At 42.3% G+C, this 20,377-nt stretch overlaps 1 protein-coding gene across 1 annotated transcript in view; it reads right to left on the bottom strand.

Annotated features, from left to right (window-relative positions):
* The window catches only part of pdhx (pyruvate dehydrogenase complex component X), a 69,547-nt gene extending 49,765 nt beyond the window's left edge, over positions 1-19,782 (bottom strand). Inside the window, exons 1-2 of the mRNA XM_064951674.1 lie at positions 19,623-19,782; positions 11,906-11,989 (exon numbers count right to left, since the gene is read on the bottom strand). Of these exons, the coding sequence (XP_064807746.1) occupies positions 11,906-11,989; positions 19,623-19,758 (220 nt within the window). The 5' untranslated portion in view covers positions 19,759-19,782. The remainder of the gene's footprint in view (positions 1-11,905; positions 11,990-19,622) is intronic.
* Positions 19,783-20,377: the final 595 nt, after the last annotated feature.

The raw sequence follows: 20,377 nt of genomic DNA, 5'->3' as shown, positions 1-20,377 counted from the left end.
CACATGGAATGCATTTCAATTAACAGGTGTGCCTTGTTAAAAGTTAATTTGTGGAATTTCTTTCCTTCTTAATGTGTTTGAGCCAATCAGTTGTGTTGTAAGATAGCAAGAACAGCTCAAATAAGTAAGAGAGAAAAGACAGTCCATCATTACTTTCAGATATGAAGCTCAGTCAACTCAGAAAGTCAAAAACACATTTTTTTATGTTTAAGTGCAGTCGCAAAAACCATCAAGCGCAATTATGAAACTGTCTCTCACGAGGACTGCCACAGGAAAGGAAGACCCAGAGTTACAACCTCAGAAATTGCAGCCCAAATAAATGCTCAAGTAACAGACATCTCAACATCAACAGTTCAGAGGAGACGACGTGAATCAGGCCTTTATGGTCGAATTGCTGCAAAGAAACCACTACTAAATGGACACCAATAAGAAGAGACTTGCTTGGGCCAAGAAACACTAGTGGAATTCTGTCCTTTTGTCTGATGAGTCCATATTTTTGATTATTGGTTCCAACCGCCGTGTCTTTGTGAGACGCCGAGTAGGTGAATGGATGATCTCTGCATGTGTAGTTCCCACCATGAAGCATGGAGGTGATGGGGTGACAGTGCTTTGCTGGTGACACTGTCAGCAATTTATTTAGAATTCAAGGCACACTTAACCAGCATGGCTAGCACAGCATTCTGCAGTAATACACCATCTCATCTGATTTGTGTTAATGGGACTATCATTTGTTTTTCAACAGGAAAATTATCCAAAACACCTTCAGGCTGTTTAAGGGCTACTTGACCAAGAAGGAGTGTGGTGCATGGAGAATGCTACCTTGCATAGTGTCAACTGTAAAGTTTGGTGTAAGAGGAATAATGGTCTGGGAATGCAATGACTTTGTCGACGATTCTGTGCTTCCAACAGTGAAATGCTTACTTACAGTGCATTTCCAACAGATATATACACACACACACAAAATAGTGACACGTACACAGAATAACTCTTAAAAATAGCATACCTATATAGTGTACATGGAGATACCTGTCCTGAGTCGATGCGCAGGGGTAAGTGGTAATTGAGGAGTCTATGTACTGTACATATAGGTATGGGTAAAGTGACTAGGTAACAGGATACAGTAGCAGCAGAGGGTGGTGTGAGAGTGTGAAAGTGTGTGTGGCATCAGTATGTGTGTACGGTCAGTATGCACGTGTGCATGTTGTGTGTGTGTGTGTGTGTGTGTGTGTGGGGGGCTTTTGTAGTGTGTGAATATTAGTGTTGCATGGTATACCGGAAGTCCCATACTTTCTTGATACTAGAACGGTTCGTTACTAGAATTTGTTACTTTCGATACTTCTGTCAAATGTCTCTCACGGATCAAGGCTGTCTATCAGCGCAGCTCACCCCTTATTATAGTATGCACCGTACCTGCTCTACTTAATGCTAGCCTGCACTGGAAGTCTGGGCTGCTTCAAATCAAAATCAAATGTTATTCATATACATGTTTAGCAGATATTGCGGGTGTAGTGAAATGCTTGTGTTTCTAGCTTCAACATTGCAGTAATCTGACAATTCACAACAATACACACAACCTAAAAGTAAAATAATGGAATTAATAAATTAAATTATACAGTAGAATATAATACTCTATAAATACACACACACGAGATGAGTAAAGCATAAATATGCAAACAGAGTGACTAGTGTTCCAAAATTAAAGTGGCCAGTGATTTAAAGTCTATGTACAGTGCCTTGCGAAAGTATTCGGCCCCCTTGAACTTTGCGACCTTTTGCCACATTTCAAGCTTCAAACATAAAGATATAAAACTGTATTTTTTTGTGAAGAATCAACAACAAGTGGGACACAATCATGAAGTGGAACGACATTTATTGGATATTTCAAACTTTTTTAACAAATCAAAAACTGAAAAATTGGGCGTGCAAAATTATTCAGCCCCCTTAAGTTAATACTTTGTAGCGCCACCTTTTGCTGCGATTACAGCTGTAAGTCTCTTGGGGTATGTCTCTATCAGTTTTGCACATCAAGAGACTGAAATTGTTTCCCATTCCTCTTTGCAAAACAGCTCGAGCTCAGTGAGGTTGGATGGAGAGCATTTGTGAACAGCAGTTTTCAGTTCTTTCCACAGATTCTCGATTGGATTCAGGTCTGGACTTTGACTTGGCCATTCTAACACCTGGATATGTTTATTTTTGAACCATTCCATTGTAGATTTTGCTTTCTGTTTTGGATCATTGTCTTGTTGGAAGACAAATCTCCGTCCCAGTCTCAGGTCTTTTGCAGACTCCATCAGGTTCTCTTCCAGAATGGTCCTGTATTTGGCTCCATCCATCTTCCCATCAATTTTAACCATCTTCCCTGTCCCTGCTGAAGAAAAGCAGGCCCAAACCATGATGCTGCCACCGCCATGTTTGACAGTGGGGATGGTATGTTCAGGGTGATGAGCTGTGTTGCTTTTACACCAAACATAACGTTTTGCATTGTTGCCAAATAGTTCAATTTTGGTTTAATCTGACCAGAGCACCTTCTTCCACATGTTTGGTGTGTCTCCCAGGTGGCTTGTGGCAAACTTTAAACGACACTTTTTATGGATATCTTTAAGAAATGGCTTTCTTCTTGCCACTCTTCCATAAAGGCCAGATTTGTGCAATATACGACTGATTGTTGTCCTATGGACAGAGTCTCCCACCTCAGCTGTAGATCTCTGCAGTTCATCCAGAGTGATCATGGGCCTCTTGGCTGCATCTCTGATCAGTCTTCTCCTTGTATGAGCTGAAAGTTTAGCGGGACGGCCAGGTCTTGGTAGATTTGCAGTGGTCTGATATTCCTTCCATTTCAATATTATCGCTTGCACAGTGCTCCTTGGGATGTTTAAAGCTTGGGAAATATTTTTGTATCCAAATCCGGCTTTAAACTTCTTCACAACAGTATCTCGGACCTGCCTGGTGTGTTCCTTGTTCTTCATGATGCTCTCTGCGCTTAACGGACCTCTGAGACTATCACAGTGCAGGTGCATTTATACAGAAACTTGATTACACACAGGTGGATTGTATTTATCATCATTAGTCATTTAGGTCAACATTGGATCATTCAGAGATCCTCACTGAACTTCTGGAGAGAGTTTGCTGCAAAGTTCAAGGGGGCCGAATACTTTCGCAAGGCACTGTATATGGGGCAGCAGCCTCTAAGGTGCAGGGTTACATAACCGGAAGGAAGCCGCTTATTGATGGCTATTTCACAGTCCGATGGCCTTGAGATCGACGCTGTTTTTCAGTCTCTTGGTCAGCTTTGATGCACCTGTGCTGACCTTGCCTTCTGGATGATAGCGGGGTGAACAGGCAGTGGCTCAGGTGTTTGTAGTCCTTGCTGATCTATTTTGGCCTTCCTGTGACATCAGGTGCTGTAGGTGTCCTGGAGGGCAGGTAGTCTGCCCCTGGTGATGCGTTGGGCAGACCGCACCACCCTCTGGAGAGCCCTGCGGTTGCGGGCGGTGCAGTTGCCGTACCAGGTGGTGAGATACAAATTTGTGAGGGTTTTAGGTGACAAGCCAAATTTATTCAGCCTCCTGATGTTAGAGGCGCTTTTGCGCCTTCTTCACCACACAGGCTGTGTGGGTGGACCATTTCAGAACGTCAGTGATGTGTACGCCGAGGAACATGATGCTTTCCACCTGCTCCTCTGCGGTCCCGTTGATGTGGATAGGGGGGGTGCTCCGTCTTCTGTTTCCTGAAGTCCATGATCATCTCCTTTGTTTTGTTGACATTGAGTGTGAGGTTACTTTCCTGGCACCACACTCCCAGGGCCCTCACCGTAGGCTCTCTCGTCATTGTTGGTAATCAGGCCTACTACTGTTGTGTCGTCTGCAAACTTGATGATTGAGTGTAATATATATATACACACATTCATTACACACCCTCACACCTCTCCATATATTTGTATGTACATATTATTATTATTCATTCCTTTACACTTGAGTGTATAAGGTAGTTGTGAAAGATTACTTGTTAGATATTACTGCATTTCGCTACACTCGCATTAACATCCGCTAAACATGTGTATGTGGCAAATCAAATTTGATTTGAGGCGGCGGCGTGCGTGGCCACGCAGTCATGGGTGAACAGGAGGGGGCTGAGCACACACCGTTGTGGGACCCCTGTGATGAGGATCAGCCAAGTGGAGGTGTTGTTTCCTACCTTCACCATCTGGGGGGGGGGTGGCCCGTCAGGAAATCCAGGACCCAGTTGAACAGGGAGGGGTCCAGGGCTCCGAGCTTAATGATGAGCTTGGATGGTACTACGGTGTTGAACGCTGAGCTATCGTCAATGAACAGCATTCTTACATAGGTATTCCTCTTATCCAGATGGGATAGGGCAGTGCGATGGCATTTTCTGTGCATCTATTGGGGTGCTAAGCAAATTGAAGAGTGAGAGGTAAGGAAGAGGTGATATGATCCTTAACTAGCCTCTCAAAGCACTGACGACAGAAGTGAGTGCTACGAGGCGATAATCCTTTAGTTCAGTTACCTTTGCTTTCTTGGTTACAGGAACAATAGTGGATATCTTGAAACAAGTGGGGACAGAAGACTGGGATAGGGAGAGATTGAATATGTACGTAAACACTCCAGCCAGCTGGTCTGCGCATGCTCTGACGCGGTTAGGGATGCCATCTGGGCCGACAGCCTTGCGAGGGTTAACCCTCTTAAATGTCTTACTTACGTCAGCCACGGAGAGCCCACAGTCCTTGGAAGCGGATCGCATCAGTGGCACTGTGTTATTCTCAAAGCAGACGAAGAAGGTGTTTAGCATGTCTGGAAGCAAGATGCCGGTGTCAGCATTGTGGCTGGTTTTCCCTGTTGTCCATGATTGCCTGTAAACCCTGCCACGAGTCTCGTGTCTGAAACTTTGAATTGCGACTCCACTTAATCTCTATATTGACATTTTGCCCGTGATTGCCTTACGGAGTGAATAACTACACTGTTTGTATTCTGACATATTCCGAGTCACCTTGCCATGGTTAAATGCAGGGTTTCGTGATTTCAGTTTTGTCCGAATGCTACCATCTATCCACAGTTTCTGGTTAGGGTAGGTTTTAAGTCACAGTGGGTACAACATCCATACACTTCCTGATAAACTCAGTCACCGCATCCGTGTATTCGTCAATGTTATTCTCAGAGGCAATCCGGAACACATTCTGTAAGTTTCCCACTCACGCTGAAGCACAGATGATAACAGTTGAATAATACAATATTGCAAAACAATATCCATACCTTCTAGAACACTTTACAATGGAAGATGATTCCGGTAGCTTTCAGCTTTGTAGGCCAACATTCCTTGCTAGCTGACAGCTAAAGCTAACATAAATGTACCACCTTAGTACTTTGTTTGTGATATGAAAACCTTAAAAATGCAAAATGCTGATTTCAAAGCCGATTGCAACAAAAACTTTAATCATTCACTTATTCGATCTCTCTCACAAAGATGATCTACTGCCTTAGAGAACTCTCTCGTGAATGACGTCATTACCGGTTAAATAGACAGCACACATTTTCATAAAAGACACTACTTCTATGCAAATGTTGTTCATCAGCATAATAAAACATAAGTCCCAAATGGAATGGGAAACAGATTGTCATTAGTAACTGTTGGAGGAAATTATAGTTGAAATGATTAATTATGTATACATTTAAATTAGAACCATTAATTTTAATATTATAATGTTGTGGTATGAAATGTATAGGTTTTTGGTTAAACTAGGACTGAAAATGTAGGTAAAACGAATGCATTGTCTCTACCTTGCGGGTTTAAGGGAGAAGGAGGGTATAAACAAAAACAAGCTCAATAACTAAATGCATGCACACACTCCTATTGAAAACGCATTCACCTGTATTATGGATAGGCCTAAGCTACAACTTGATTTACCAGTTTATCAATAAAGATTTACCATTGAATAAATGATACTCATTATGTAGATAGATCTTTTTTTTCCAAAGTCAAATTGATTGTATGATTGTGCAATTGATTCATTACTGCATACATGGATCTCTGGAAAAAAGCTAATGTATGTTGAACTAAAAAGATGTCCAACAATTGAACAGAGCATTCTATGACTTTGACTAGCTAATCTGCCTTTTTTGTTGCCATGGAATCATTTGGGTATAGTTTTGGTATTGAGTACTGTGATGGTGTCGAGAGTTAGTGCAAAAATAGGTCAATGCAGATGGCCATTTGATTAGCTATTTAGCAGTCTTGTTTAGAAGTCTTATGGTTTAGGGGAAGAAGCTGTTCAAGTGTCCTGTTGGTTCCAGACTTTTGTACCGCTTGCTGTGCAGTAGCAGAGAGAACAGTCCGTTGCTAGGTTAGTTTGAGTCTGACAATTTTTGGGGGTTCTGGATGGCAGGGAGCTTGGCCCCAGTGATGTACTGGGTCGTATGCTCTACCCTCAGTAGCGCTTTGTAGATGCCAAGAAGTTACCATACCAGGCGGTGACGCAGCCAGTCAAGTTGCTCTCGATGGTGCAGCTGTAAAACTTTGAGAATATGCTGGCCCATGACAATTCTTTTCAGCCTCCTGAGGGGGAAGAGACATTATTGTGCCCTCTTCACGACTGTGACGGTGTGTCTGGACCACGATAGATTTTGACGTCGAGGAAGTTGAAGTTCTCGACCAGCTCCACTACAGCCCCGACGATGTGAATGTGGGTGTGCTTGGCTCTCTTATTCCACTACTTTGTTTAACTGAGGGAAAGGTTGTTGTCCGGGCACCACTGCCAGGTCTGTGAAGCTCCTCCCTATAGGCTGTCTCATCGTAATCTGGGATCAGGCCTACCACTGTTGTGTCGTCAGCAAACCTAATGATGGTATCGGAGTTGTGTGTGTTGCCACGCAGTTGTCGGTGAAATAGGGAGCACAGGAGGGGATTAAGCAGGCACGATAGTCATTTCAAGATGTTACCTTAGGTTCTTGTGCAAAGGGACTATGGTGGTCTGCTTGAAACATGTACAGTGCATTCAGAAAGTATCCAGACCACTTGACTTACTCCACAGTGTTACATTACAGCCTTGTTCTAAAATGTACTAAATACATTTATCCTCAATCTACCCCATGACAAAGCAAAAAAAAAAAAAAAAGGTTTTGAATTTTTTGCAAATTTACTAAAAATGAAAAGCAGAAATACCTTGACATTTGCTATGAGACTCGAAATTGACCTCAGGTACATTCTGTTTCCATTGATCATCATTTAGATGTTTCTACAACTTGATTGGAATCCACCTGTGGTAAATTAAATTGATTGGACAACATTTCTAAAAACCTGTTTTTGCTTTTTCCATTAGCTGGTGCTCTCATGCATGGTTCATTGTTGCGTCCCTCGACGCGAGCGAAGAAGTCATTTAGCTCATCTAGTAGGATCATGTCATTTTGCGGCTTGTGGTTGGGTTTCCCTTTGTAATCCGTGATAGTTTGCAAGCCCTGCCACATCCGAGCATCCGAGGCGGTGTAGTAGGATTCAATCTTGTATTGATGCTTTGCCTGTTGCATGGTTCCACAAAAACTTTGCGCACCCCCAGCTGTACAAGACTGAAGAACACACAAACAAAACTCAAAACACTTTAAAATTTAGTCTGTATTCCTTTTAACATCTCATCTTCATTTCTAACACTGGGGAACAGCTGTGAGTGGAAAAACAAGCTCTATGAGCCCTTTCTAAAAGCCATGAAATATGATTGACTGAAATGCCTTAGAGACTTGGTCATCTACAGTCAGAATTCATACAGTGTCCTCCAAAATATAGACCTTCAGAATAGTAAGAAACATGTTTTCCATAGGAAATTATTAATTTAATTTGGGATGCTCAGGATGACCTTCGTGTGGAATTACTCATATATTGTTTGGAAGAATATACTATTCAAACATCAAATATCCAGAGTGGAAATTGACATTATAGGTCTTTAACCAATCATAGCCCTTCTGTAGGATTACATATTCATCAAATCACCAGCAGAGAGTTCACTTTGAATTAATTTCCCCACTGAATGTGTTGGTGGTGTTCATAAAATATAACAGCAGCAGAGAGCCCACTCTGGATATTTACTGGACTTGTAGAGTATATTACTTCAAACAATGTAAAAAAAAAAATACAAAAAGGGGACTTGAGATATTAATAGTTTTAAATGTCAAATACATTTCTGTAAAATTGTATTTCAGAAAGTAGCAATACTAAATATTTTAGAGCACACTATGGAGTATAATGACACCAAGATGTTGCCTGTATCATTGATAATTGGGTCTTACAGGGGGCATGTATAGGTCTAAGGGCCTCAAATGGGCACTTTCATTGTGATTTTCAACAGCAAAAATTGTTACACAAATAGTGATGCACAATATAGGTAAGCTTATCGGATATTAGCATCGGCCCGATGTGTAGTTTAACGGCGATGTGCAAAAACGATATCAAAGCTGACGTGCATACCTATATAAAACGTAGGTAGATGACGCAATAATGCCACGAAAAAAATAGCGCGACACGTCAACACAGCATTCCTAACCTAGCCCACAATGTCTGCTGTGTGGATCGAGCAGTCAACAAGTCGAGCAGTCATTTTTAAGAGTAAGAACATTTCAGTGAGACAACGCAACGGCGGAATCCAATCGAGCGACTGGTCGAGCACTGGTACGTAACACATTACCAAGTAGGTGCTATTTTTCTGATGTTTCCCTACCAGAGTTACACAGTATTGTTGAAACGCACAGACACTTACTATGGGCGTCACTGCACATGAACACCCCTAGCTCCATTCGAACAACTTACTCGAGAAATAATCTCAACTGCATCTGCAGCAGACATGATACGTCATTGCATTGAAACACCTGCTCAACAAAAATTTCTACTAGAGGTTGTGAAGAAGCAATTTGGTGGCATTCTCTACTGTGTCGCCACCATGCTTGATGCTTGGTACAAGGACCGCTACTTCGATGCAGACAAGAAACAGGGTTTAAGTGCATTTTACCTACACAGCTGGACAAGACAGAAACGGACACAGTGACAGTGCACACCGAGGAAGAGGCCACAGACAGCTGAAACTTCACTGCTTGACATGTATGATGAAATCCTGGTTGAGACTGAACAAATGAACAACGAAACAGCACAGCAAATAAGTGAAATAAATTGGTTTTGATTATGTTTTACTGGAAATGGGGACATACATAAATGCCAACAAAATAACTTTTTGGTCAGTGTAGTGTGTGTGTAACCTTTATTTACCTAGGCAAGTCAGTTAAGAACAAATTCTATTTACAATGACGGCCTACCCCAGCCACACCCGGACGACACTGGGCCAATTGTGCTCCGCCCTATGGGACTCCCAATCACGGCCGAATGTGATACAGCCTGGATTCGAACCAGGGACTGTAGTGATGCCTCTTCCACTGAGATGATGTGCCTTAGACTAGAGGTCGACCGATGATGATTTTTTCAACGCCGATACCGATAATTGGAGGACCAAAAAACACTGATACCGATCATTGTTCATAAATACTGAATGAACAATGAACACTTTCATTTAAAAATTTTTTTTTTTTTATTTAGCCTCAAATAAATAATGAAACATGCAAATTTGGTTTAAATAATGCAAAAACACAGTTAGAGAAGAAAGTAAAAGTACAATATGTGCCATGTAAAAAAGCTCATGTTTAAGTTCATTGCTGAGGACATATGAAAGTTCAATATTCCAGTTCTTCAATATTCCCAGTTAAGAAGTTTTAGGTTGTAGTTATTATAGGAACTATGACACATCGACTATTTCTCTCTATACTATTTGTATTTCATATAACTTTGACTATTGGATGTTCTAATAGGCACTTTAGTATTGCCAGCCTAATCTCAGGAGTTGATCAACTTGAAGTCATAAACGGCGCTGTGCTTCAAACATTGCTGAGAGCTGCTGGAAAACAAGTTAAAGTTTGAATTAATGCTTACGAGCCTGCTGCGGCCTACCACTGCTCAGTTAGAGCAGTCTATCAAATCATAGACTTAATTATAATAAAACACAGAAATAGGAGCCTTTGGTCATTAATATGGTAAAATCCAGAAACTATCATTTCGAAAACAAAATGTTTATTCTTTCAGCGAAATACAGAACCATTCTGTATTTTATCGAACGGGTGGCAACCCTAAGTCTAAATATTGCTGTTATATTGCAGAACCTTCAATGTTATGTCATAATTATGTCAAATTCTGGAAAATGAGTTTGCAACGAGCCAGGAGGCCCAAACTGTTGCATATACCCTGACTCTGCGTGCAATGAATGCAAGAGAAGTGACACAATTTCTCTAGTTAATATTGCCGAACATGATATTTTTAATACTTTTAACTAAATATGCAGGTCAAGCTAGTTAACTACACATGGTTGACAATATTACTAGGTTATGTGAAGATTATCTTTATAAAAAACAATCACATTTAATGCTAGCTAGCAACATACCTTGGCTCCTTGCTGCACTCGCGTAACAGGTGGTCAGCCTGCCATGCAGTTTCCTCGTGGAATGCAATGTAATCGACCAAAATCAGTGTCCAAAAATGCAGATTACCGATTGTTATGAAAACTTGAAATCGGCCCTAATTAATAGGCCATGCCGATTAATTGGTCGACCTCTAACTTAGACCGCTGCGTCCATGTGTGTGTGTTAACTATTTAACTGTACTAGAATGCTTAAAAGGCCGCTAAAATGTTAAATATCGGTATGTTCGTTTTTTTTGGGAAGGAAAATATTGGATATCGGTATCGGCCAAAAATGTAATATTGGTGCATCACTTACCACAACACTACATAAAGAGAGACTTAAGACGACAACACAGCATGGTAGCAACACAACATGGCAGCAGCAAAACACATGGGCACAGACAACAGCACAAAGGGCAAGAAGGTAGAAACAAGAATACACCACACAAAGCAGCAACAACTGTCAGTAAGTGTCTATGATTGAGTCTTTGAATGAAGAGATTGAGATAAAACTGTCCCGTTTGAGTGTTTGATGCAGCTCGTTCCAGTCACTAGCTGCAGTGAACTGAAAAGAGGAACGACCCAGGGATGTGTGTGCTTTGGGGACCTTTAACAGAATGTGACTGGCAGAACAGGTGTTGTATTTGGAGGTTGAGGGCTGCAGTAGATCTCAGATAGGGGGGGGGATGAGGCCTAAGAGGGTGGGGCCTAGGATCGAGCTGTGGGATATGCCTGTGGTGACAGGCAGTTGCTTTATACACTGCACTCGGAGAGTTAGATAGAAAACCAGGCCAAAGACCCAAGGCTATGTGGCTATGGCGGCGAGGGGAAAACAGCGTTGCAACCCGATGACATAGACAGCGCCAACTTTCTCTGGGCCAATTAACTGGCAGCAGTCCTCAGGTGCCTTACTTTCTCCGCATGCCTGGGCTCTGACTGCTGTGTAGAAGGATGTGATGTCACATGGTCAAACATTAACAATGGACCCCTATCACTCCGTGCTTCTACACCGGCATTGCTTGCTGTTTGGGGTTTTAGGCTGGGTTTCTGTACAGCACTTTGAGATATCAGCTGATGTACGAAGGGCTTATAAATACATTTGATTTGATTTGAGAAAGGGAGAAACAGGGCACTGCTTTTCTCCTCCTCAATAAATTAGGAGAGCTGGCTAATCTGACAAACACTAAACTGCACCATGGAATATCCAGTCATTATTAACATCTCAAAATGTAGAATGTGTGTAGGGTGATGTGTCTTTATGAAGGTATATGGATGGAGATGTAAAATTAAAATCAACCATATTGGATTTGTTTTGTAGGCTCGATTATATTATGTAGCATTGTAGTCTGCATGCAAAAGAAAAGCTGAGTATGTTGTGAACATTGGCAAATGGAGGCACGGCTCTCTTACCTTCTTTCTTCAACCATTTGACGATGTTTCCCTCCTCCATGGTGGGAGAGAGAGCAGGCATCTCCACTTTGACTGGTGCAGCACCTAGAGGAAAGAGAGAACACATCAACACCAGTCAGATCACAAGTAGCAATACATGCTCATCTATAAACAGGAGGGACATTTTCACCCTAGTCTACATAACTAGAAGTCTATTGAACATAAATGCATTAATAGGCCTATGCAACACCATATATACACAAAAGTATGTGGACACGTCTTCAAATTAGTGGATTTGGCTATTTCAGCCACACCCGTTGCTGACAGATATATTTTTTTTTAAATCAAGCAAACAGCCATGCAATCTCCAAAGACAAACATTTGCAGTAGAATGGCCTTACTGAAGAGCTTAGTGACTTTCAACAAGTCACCGTCATGGGATGCCACCTTCCCAACAAGTCAGTAAGTCAAATTTCGGGCCTGCTAGAGCTTCCCGTGAACTGTAAGTGCTGTTATTGTGAAGTGGAAACGTCTAGGAACAACAACGGCTCAGTTGCGAAGTGGCAGGCCACACAAGCTCACAGAACGGGACCCCCAGAGTAATAAAAGTATATCCTCGGTCTTAACACACACAATACAGAGTTCCAAACTGCCTCTGGAAGCAACATCAGCACAATAACTGTTCGTCGTGAGCTTCATGAAAATGGGTTTCCATGGCCGAGCAGCCACACACAAGCCTAATCTCATCATGCGCAATGCCAAGCCTCGGTTGGAGTGGTGTAAAGCTCGCCGCCATTGAACTCTGGAGCACTGGAAACACGTTCTCTGGAGTGAAGAATCACACTACATCATCTGGCAGTCCGACAGACAAATCTGGATTTGGCGGATGCCAGGAGAACACTACCTGGCCCAATGCATAGTGCCAACTGTAAAGTTTGGTGGGGGAGGAATAATGGTCTGGGGCTGTTTTACATGGTTCGGGCTAGGGCCCTTAGTTCCAGTGAAGGGAAATCTTAACGCTACAGCATACAATGAGTTTCAGCATGACAATACCCTGTGCACAAAGCAAGGTCCATGCGGAGATGGTTTGTCAAGATCGGAGTGGAAGAACTTGACTGGCCTGCATAGAGCCCTGACCTCAACCCCATGAGATTAATTGGAATGCCGACTGTGAGCCAGGCCTATTCGCCGAGCATCAGTGCCCAACCTCACTATTGCTCGTAGCTGAATGGAAGCAAGTCCCTGCAGCAATGTTCCAACATCTAGTGGAAAGGAGTGGAGGCTGTTGTAACAGCAAAAGGGAGGGTGGGGGTGTTCTAAGAGCAAGTGTCCACATACTGTTGGTCACGTAGTGTATATCCTATTCTGATTGGGTCTGTGTGACATGAAATAAGTCCATTAAAAAGGCAAGCTAGGCTATATTCAGTCAGTCTTTTGAGATGGAAGAGGAGCAGAAAGTTAGGAGCCTAGAAATGCATAGGTGCTTACGAAGAAGAAAGAAGTGGTACAGTAAGAGGCAATAGGAGAGGGGGTGAGAGCTGTGGGGCTCGTGCCTCAACACTCATCCACTGACAGGGAGATATGAAAGCCATCAGGCCACAAGAAGTGGACAGCACACTGGCGACAGAAGAGAGAGCAGTGCAGGCAGATCAACAGTAGGCTGCGATGGTGGCTGACATACTTGCCTCGGGCCGGTAGCCCTGTCACCCACTGGGCCACCACAGCCTGGGACCTAGCCATCCACAGCAGCTAGAGCCACTCAGAAGGCAACAGTTCAGCTGGCTCAGGATCATGTAGGCATTGGGCTGGCCATGCTAATGCCCAACAAAGTCACCTCCTTGTAATACTGAGTATTACAATGTTATGCTGCCTTAGAATGACAAATGCTAGAATACAGACCTTTAGATAGAACTAGCGGATTAAAAATGGCTTGCAAGGCCTGAATGATACATGGTGATGAGCCATGGCTGTGTGTGAACAGAGGGAACCTCATGTTCTGGTGCTCGCGTTGTTGTTCATGTGTTGTTTTTGCCGTTCATGTACGAAGGTCTCCTTCTGCTCTGCATGTCATGTGTGAAGAACTCAGGCCTGGATGAGCACATATCTGCACAACAATGCCCTGAAAGCACACCCGCTGAAACCTCCCATTCATAACCCTCGCTCTCTTAATCCGAACAGGCAGGGGAAGCCAATGTGCAATTGAGTGTGTGCGTTTGTTGAGACACACAGAGAGAGAGAGAGGCAGAGAGAGAGAATGTAAGGGCCGTGACCGCCATGACAGGAGCTTGCAGACCAATTCCTGTCTGTAAAACATTGCTCTGCCACGCCTGTCGTCGTCAACTGAAGTAATTTTTCATCACAGGCTCGATTTTTATCCCAGCCTTACAAAAAACCTAGTATCATAATCAGATCCACAGCAGAAAGATCACTAGTTCAAATTAACCTTAATTATAAGCCAATTTGTCTGGCTTCTTTTTTCATTTTGGCTAGGCTTAGGCTAGGGCTCTCCAACCTTGTTCCTGTACCGTCCTGTAGGTTCACTCCAACACTTATCTAGCACACCTGACTCTAATAATTAGCTGGTTGATAAGCTAAACCATGTTCGTTCCAGGCTGTATCACATCCGGCCTTGATTGGGAGTCCCATAGGGCAGCGCACAATTGGCCAAGCGTCGTCCGTGTTTGGCCTTTATTGTAAATAACAATTTGTTCTTAAAACGGACTTGCCTAGATAAATAAAGGTTCAATTTATAAAATAAAAAAAATAGTTACAACTGGGGTTGTAAATGTTCCTATTGAGAATTGAGAGACTGAATAACCCCAGCCTATTGAGGTGTGGAGGGGAATGAAATTGTAGACCAGAGCCAAAAGAGCTTGCAAACTAGATATACTTAAATATTATTGTTGCACTGGGTACAGGTGAGGCCAAATGTAAGAGAAGAGCCATTTTGATAGATGTGTGGCAGATGAGATGGGACTGAGCCCTTTGGCAGCGATTACATTTATATGCCCTCCAAAGAAAAGGTCAGTGGACCAAGATTCAAAGACCAGATTAAGAAGGAAGAGTGGTGTTTGTTCAATTGCGCTACTTGTCACTACATCTGGTTGGTAACCATGTGAATCGTTTGTGTCTGGAGGGTATGGTGGATGAACTGGTGGAGAATGTGTTATATTGTTGTAAGCATGTTGAAGAGAGGGAAATATTGCAGTGTGGGGTCGTTGAGGTTAGACGGATGTCAGGAAGGAATTTGAGGGATGGAGGAGGGTATATTAGAAGTTAGAAGGGTTAATTTTCTTCTCGGAATTACTGAATTAGGTAGGAGGATTTAGAAATGTGGAGCTAACGTTGTAAAGCGCGATAGACCACACTCCAGCACAGTAGGTGGCGGCATCCACCATTAATTTGATTGCAGAGCTCCATTTTATCATAGAAGAACAACTTGGGTTGAGGCGAAAACCTACAGGAGGGTTAGCACTCAAAGAACAGGGATGGAGTCCCCTGGCATAGGCTGTTTGTTTCTTATTTGGGGGGGGATTTTCTTCTTTGACGGGGTAATGTTAGCGAGGGTATTGGATCAGAGGTGACAGAGGACGCATGTCCAGAAGGGCCCATCAAGACACACAGGTCACATCATCCTCATTTCCGGGGCATCTTTCTCGAGACCATTTTTGGTCATCCTCTCTGTATTCTGACCCCGATTTAAACTGTCAAAGACCTGAGGAGGAGAGGTAATGAACTACATGCAATACTTTCTTACGTCAAGCATTTTCAGGGCAGCATGCACGACTGAAGCCCAAGGCCCCATCATGCTCACCATTACAGAATGCTTTGGGTCATGCATCTGACTCACCACTGACCTGAGGACTGCTAACAGTCTGCTCTCTTAATTCATTGAGAAAACTGAGGCATGCAGAGCCTAGCAGCCAGTAGGCCTCAATGTTTCCCATTCAGTAGGCTAGGTGTAGGCTATGTAAGTCTCATTTTCATTAAAAAAAAATCAGATGAAATAGGCCCCAACATAGAAATACATCACTGAACTACTCATTAGCTGAGAGCAAAGATGATGGTATCTGTGACTTCAAATTGACCATGGCAACAAACCAGCTGATTAGGCAGTTCCAATTAAGGTCTGCAAATAGGTCTACACTGATTCAATCTTAGCAGGTCAAATCACCCAGGAAGGCAGGAACAGTGGCTCTTTATTCATTCCATTCCTCGTTCTCAAAACGCATTGAATCACATGGATCTTCTCATCCAATGCGCTTTGTAAAGGAGGTTAGTAGAGATAAGATTGAGTAAATGAAAAACTTGACAGTGACTTGATTTCCTCATACAGTATATACATACACATATATAAGTGCATTCAGAAAGTATTCAGACCCCTTGAATTATTTCTACATTTTGTAGTTACAGCCTTATTCTAAAATGTATAGTTTTCCCCCTCAATCAATACACAATGCCACAAAATGACAAAGCAAAAACAGGTTAATACATTTTAGCAAATGTATTAAAAAAATGAAATACTACATTTACATAAGTATTCAGACCCTTTACTCAGTACTTTGTTGAAGCACCTTTGGCAGCGATTACAGCCTCGAGTCTTCTTGAGAATAATGCTTCAAGCTTGGCAAACCTGTTATTTTGGGAGTTTCTCCCATTCTTCTCTGCAGATCCTCTCAAACTCGGTCAGGTTGGATGGGGAGCATCGCTGCACAACTATTTTCGGGTCTCTCCTGGGCTTAGGCTGGGCCACTCACGGACATTCAGACTTGTCCCGAAGCCATACCTGCATTGTCTTGGCTGTGCTTAGGGTCATTGTCCTGTTGGTAGGTGAACCTTTGCCACAGTCTGAGGTCATGTTAGCTCTGGAGCAGGGTTTCATCAAGGACCTCTGTACAATTGCTCTGTTCATTTTTCCCCCTCGATCCTGACTCGTCTCCCAGCCCCTGCCGCAGAAAAATCCCCACAGCATGATGCTGCCACAACCATGCTTCACCGTAGGGATGGTGCCAGGTTTCCTCCAGACATGACACTTAGCATTCAAGCCAAAGAGCTCCATTTTGGTTTCATCAGACCAGAGAATCTTGTCTCTCACGGTCCTTTATGTACCTTTAATGCAAACTCCAAGCGCAATGTCATGTGCCTTTTATGAGATGGTTGTCCTTCTGGAATGTTACCCAATCTCTACAGAGGAACTCTGGGTCACTCTTACAGAGCTCATCGGGTTCTTGGTCCGCTCCCTGACCAAGGCCCCTCTCCCCCGATGGAGCAGTTTGGCCAGATCTAGGAAGAATCTCGGTGGTTCCAAACTTCTTACATTTAAGAATGATGGAGGCCACTGTGATCTTGGGAACCTTCAACAATGCAGAAATTTTTTGGTAATCAGGAGAAGGGCCTTGGTCAAGGAGGTGACCAAGAACCTGATGGCTACTCTTAGAGAGCTCCAGAGTTTGTAGAGATGGGATAACCTTCCAGAAGGACAACCATCTCTGCAGCACTCCACCAATCAGGCCTTTACAGTAGAGTGGTCAGACAGAAGTTAAAGGCACATGAGAGCCTGCATGGAATTTGCAAAAAGGCACCTAAAGACTATCAGATGATGAGAAACAAGATTCTCTGGTCTGATGAAAACAAGATTAAACTCATTGGCCTGAATGCCAAGCGTCACGTCTGGAGGAAACATGGCACCAACCCTACTGTGAAGCATTGCTTTGCTGGTGACAATGATTTATTTACTATTCAAGGCACACTTAACCAGCATGGCTACTGCAGCATTCTGCAGCGATACACATCCTATCGACTATAATTAGTTTTTCAACAGGACAACAACCCAACACACCTTCAGGCGGTGTAAGGGCTATTTGGCAAAGAAGGAGAGTGATGGAGTACTCCATCAGATGACCTGGCTTCCACAATCACCCGACCTCAACCCAATTGAAATGGTTTGGGATGAATTGGACCACAGAGTTAAGGAAAATCAGCCAACAAGTGCTCAGCATATGTTGGGAAAGCATTCCAGGTGAAGCTGGTTGAGAGAATGTCAAGAGTGTGCAAAGCTGTCATCAAGGCAAAGGGTGGCTACTTTGAAGAAACTTAAATATGAAATATATTTTGATTTGTTTTACACTTTGTTGGTTACTATTTTGATTAAGATCCAATAATTTTTTACTATGGACAGCCTACCCCAGCCAAAACCTAGCCCGGACGATGCTGGGCCAATTGTGAGCCACCCTATGGGACTCCCAATCACAGCTGGTTGTGATACAGCTTGGAATTGAACCAGGGTCTGTAGTGACACTGCTAGCACTGAGATGGAGTTCCTTAGACCGCTGCACCACTACATGATTCCAAATGTGTTACTTCATTGTTGATGTCATCACTCTTATTCTACAATGTAGAAAATAATAAAAATAAAGAAACCATGGAATGAGTAGGTGTGTCCGAACTTGACTGGTACTGCACACACACACAAATGGTACAATGCTGCCCTCTGCTGGAAACCTTTGTGAATTGACAAATCGTTGGGCAGGGGGCATTTTTATGAGCAGCGATGGCAATGATCCAGCAAAAGACAGCCACAATCTGAAGTGGGGAGCAGAATTTAACACAAATTACTTTAAATCTAATTACCCCACATTTGTAAAAGCTGGCCCCATGTCCATGACTCAACTGACCTAGCACAAGGTCCAGGTAGAATGAGTGAATTGGTTAAAATAGAGTAACTGATCAACCTTACGTCAGTGTATCACTGACTTAGTTACAACATAGCTACTATGTTTTGTCAGCTTTAGCAGGAAGACAGAGTGAGCTATGTAGAGAGACACTGAGCAGCATACAGAAAAACCAACATGATTTTCAGGTTGGTCAAATCAGGGCCTAGTTCAACTTTCTCTCATCAATAATGTATTTTTAATGATTATTTTATTAAAATCACATTCACAAACCCTGTTTGTTGTAATTATCAATTTCAGAAAATAACAAATTCAGGAAGTGTAATGTCTTCGGTGAGAAACAAAGCTAAATAAATAAACAAACACTCAGTTTAATCTATTTTACCTTGTTAGTCTATGTCCCACCCATAAATGTCCACCCTATTAGGTTAATTCTAGAGAAAATTAAGCACAGTTATAAATGTTAAATATGTTTGATAGAGAAGATAAAATCCTGTTCAAGTCTTCACCATTATGGTAGCTCAATTTTGCTCACTCACAGAGCTATAACAAATTTAGGCTCCACATTTCCAACCTGCAACTAACAGGTTGAAGAAAAAAAATGAAAGTGCTTGAGGTTAACAAATGTTTTCCTGAAAGTCAAACGTCCTTTTCTGATGAAATACAAAACAATATATAATAAAAACATTTATAAATGTTTGAGGTCCAAAACTATGGCAAATCGTAGGAATGACCCAACTGGCTAGCTAGAAAAATAAAAAACAAGACTTGTTATGAGTAGCGTTAGCTAACTGGCTAGCTACCTAATCTGCGCAACCTTGACAGCTCGGCTGTAACATCTACGAGAAGAGCTAACGGATAGCGAGCGTCTGATAATGTTCAGCAAAGCCAAGGAAACATAAAACCCATATTACTTCAATAAAACCCATAGATGCAGTGACATTCGGCTGAAACGTATTTTTCATTAGAAGAGGGTGATGTAAAAAATAAGAGGTTAGCTAGCAAGTTTGCTAGCGGCCGTCATCCGCAACGAACGTTAGTACAATAAATGAAGTGTCAACGCTTACCAAAGAAATATGGCGATTGAAAGAACTGCCTGACATTGTCCTGAAACGAATATGAAGTCCATGATTTCTTTTTAAGCTTTGCAAATCTCAGGCCAAATAGAATTCCTTGACGACCCAAACGCAAGGAGGCCGCCATGTTTTCGTCCTCAGTCGGTAAGAGCTGCCCAAGTTTATGCCTGACAGGTGATATGAGTAAAGAAAATAAACTGTAAAGTGGTACAACACAAAGCCATTACGTGGAATAGTTTATAGACGGTGTAAAATGAGCCATGTGACTAGACAGATATACATTCATCAAGATTAAGATTTGACTGCAACTCTCCTATAAAACGAAATGCCAAAGACGCCCTTCTTGGAGCTTTGAGGTCCTTCTTTGTAGTCTTCCTCTGTCATGAACTTGTAGTTCAGCTGCAACCTGATGAACATGTCAATTCAAGTATTTTTTCACAGTTAAAGGGCTAGCACAGCACAATTGAAATATATATATTCCTTCTTATACTTGTTTTATATTTAACGATGTATTATATACTGAACAAAAATATAAATGCAACATGCAACAATTTCAAAGATTATTCTGAGTTACAGTTTAATATAAGAAAATCTGTCATTTTAAATAATATAATTTGACCCTAATCTACATATTTCACATGACTGGGAATACAGATATGTATCTGTTGGTCACATATATGGTGGTCAGGATACTAGAGAATGTAGGGGCGTGACAACCATTTGTCTCATGCAGCACAAAACACATC

The sequence above is a fragment of the Oncorhynchus masou genome, chromosome 31, assembly GCF_036934945.1.
Source record: "Oncorhynchus masou masou isolate Uvic2021 chromosome 31, UVic_Omas_1.1, whole genome shotgun sequence".
NCBI lineage: Eukaryota > Metazoa > Chordata > Actinopteri > Salmoniformes > Salmonidae > Oncorhynchus > Oncorhynchus masou.
The sequence above is the reverse complement of the archived record's forward strand: the minus strand, read 5'-3'. Positions and strand labels throughout refer to the sequence as shown.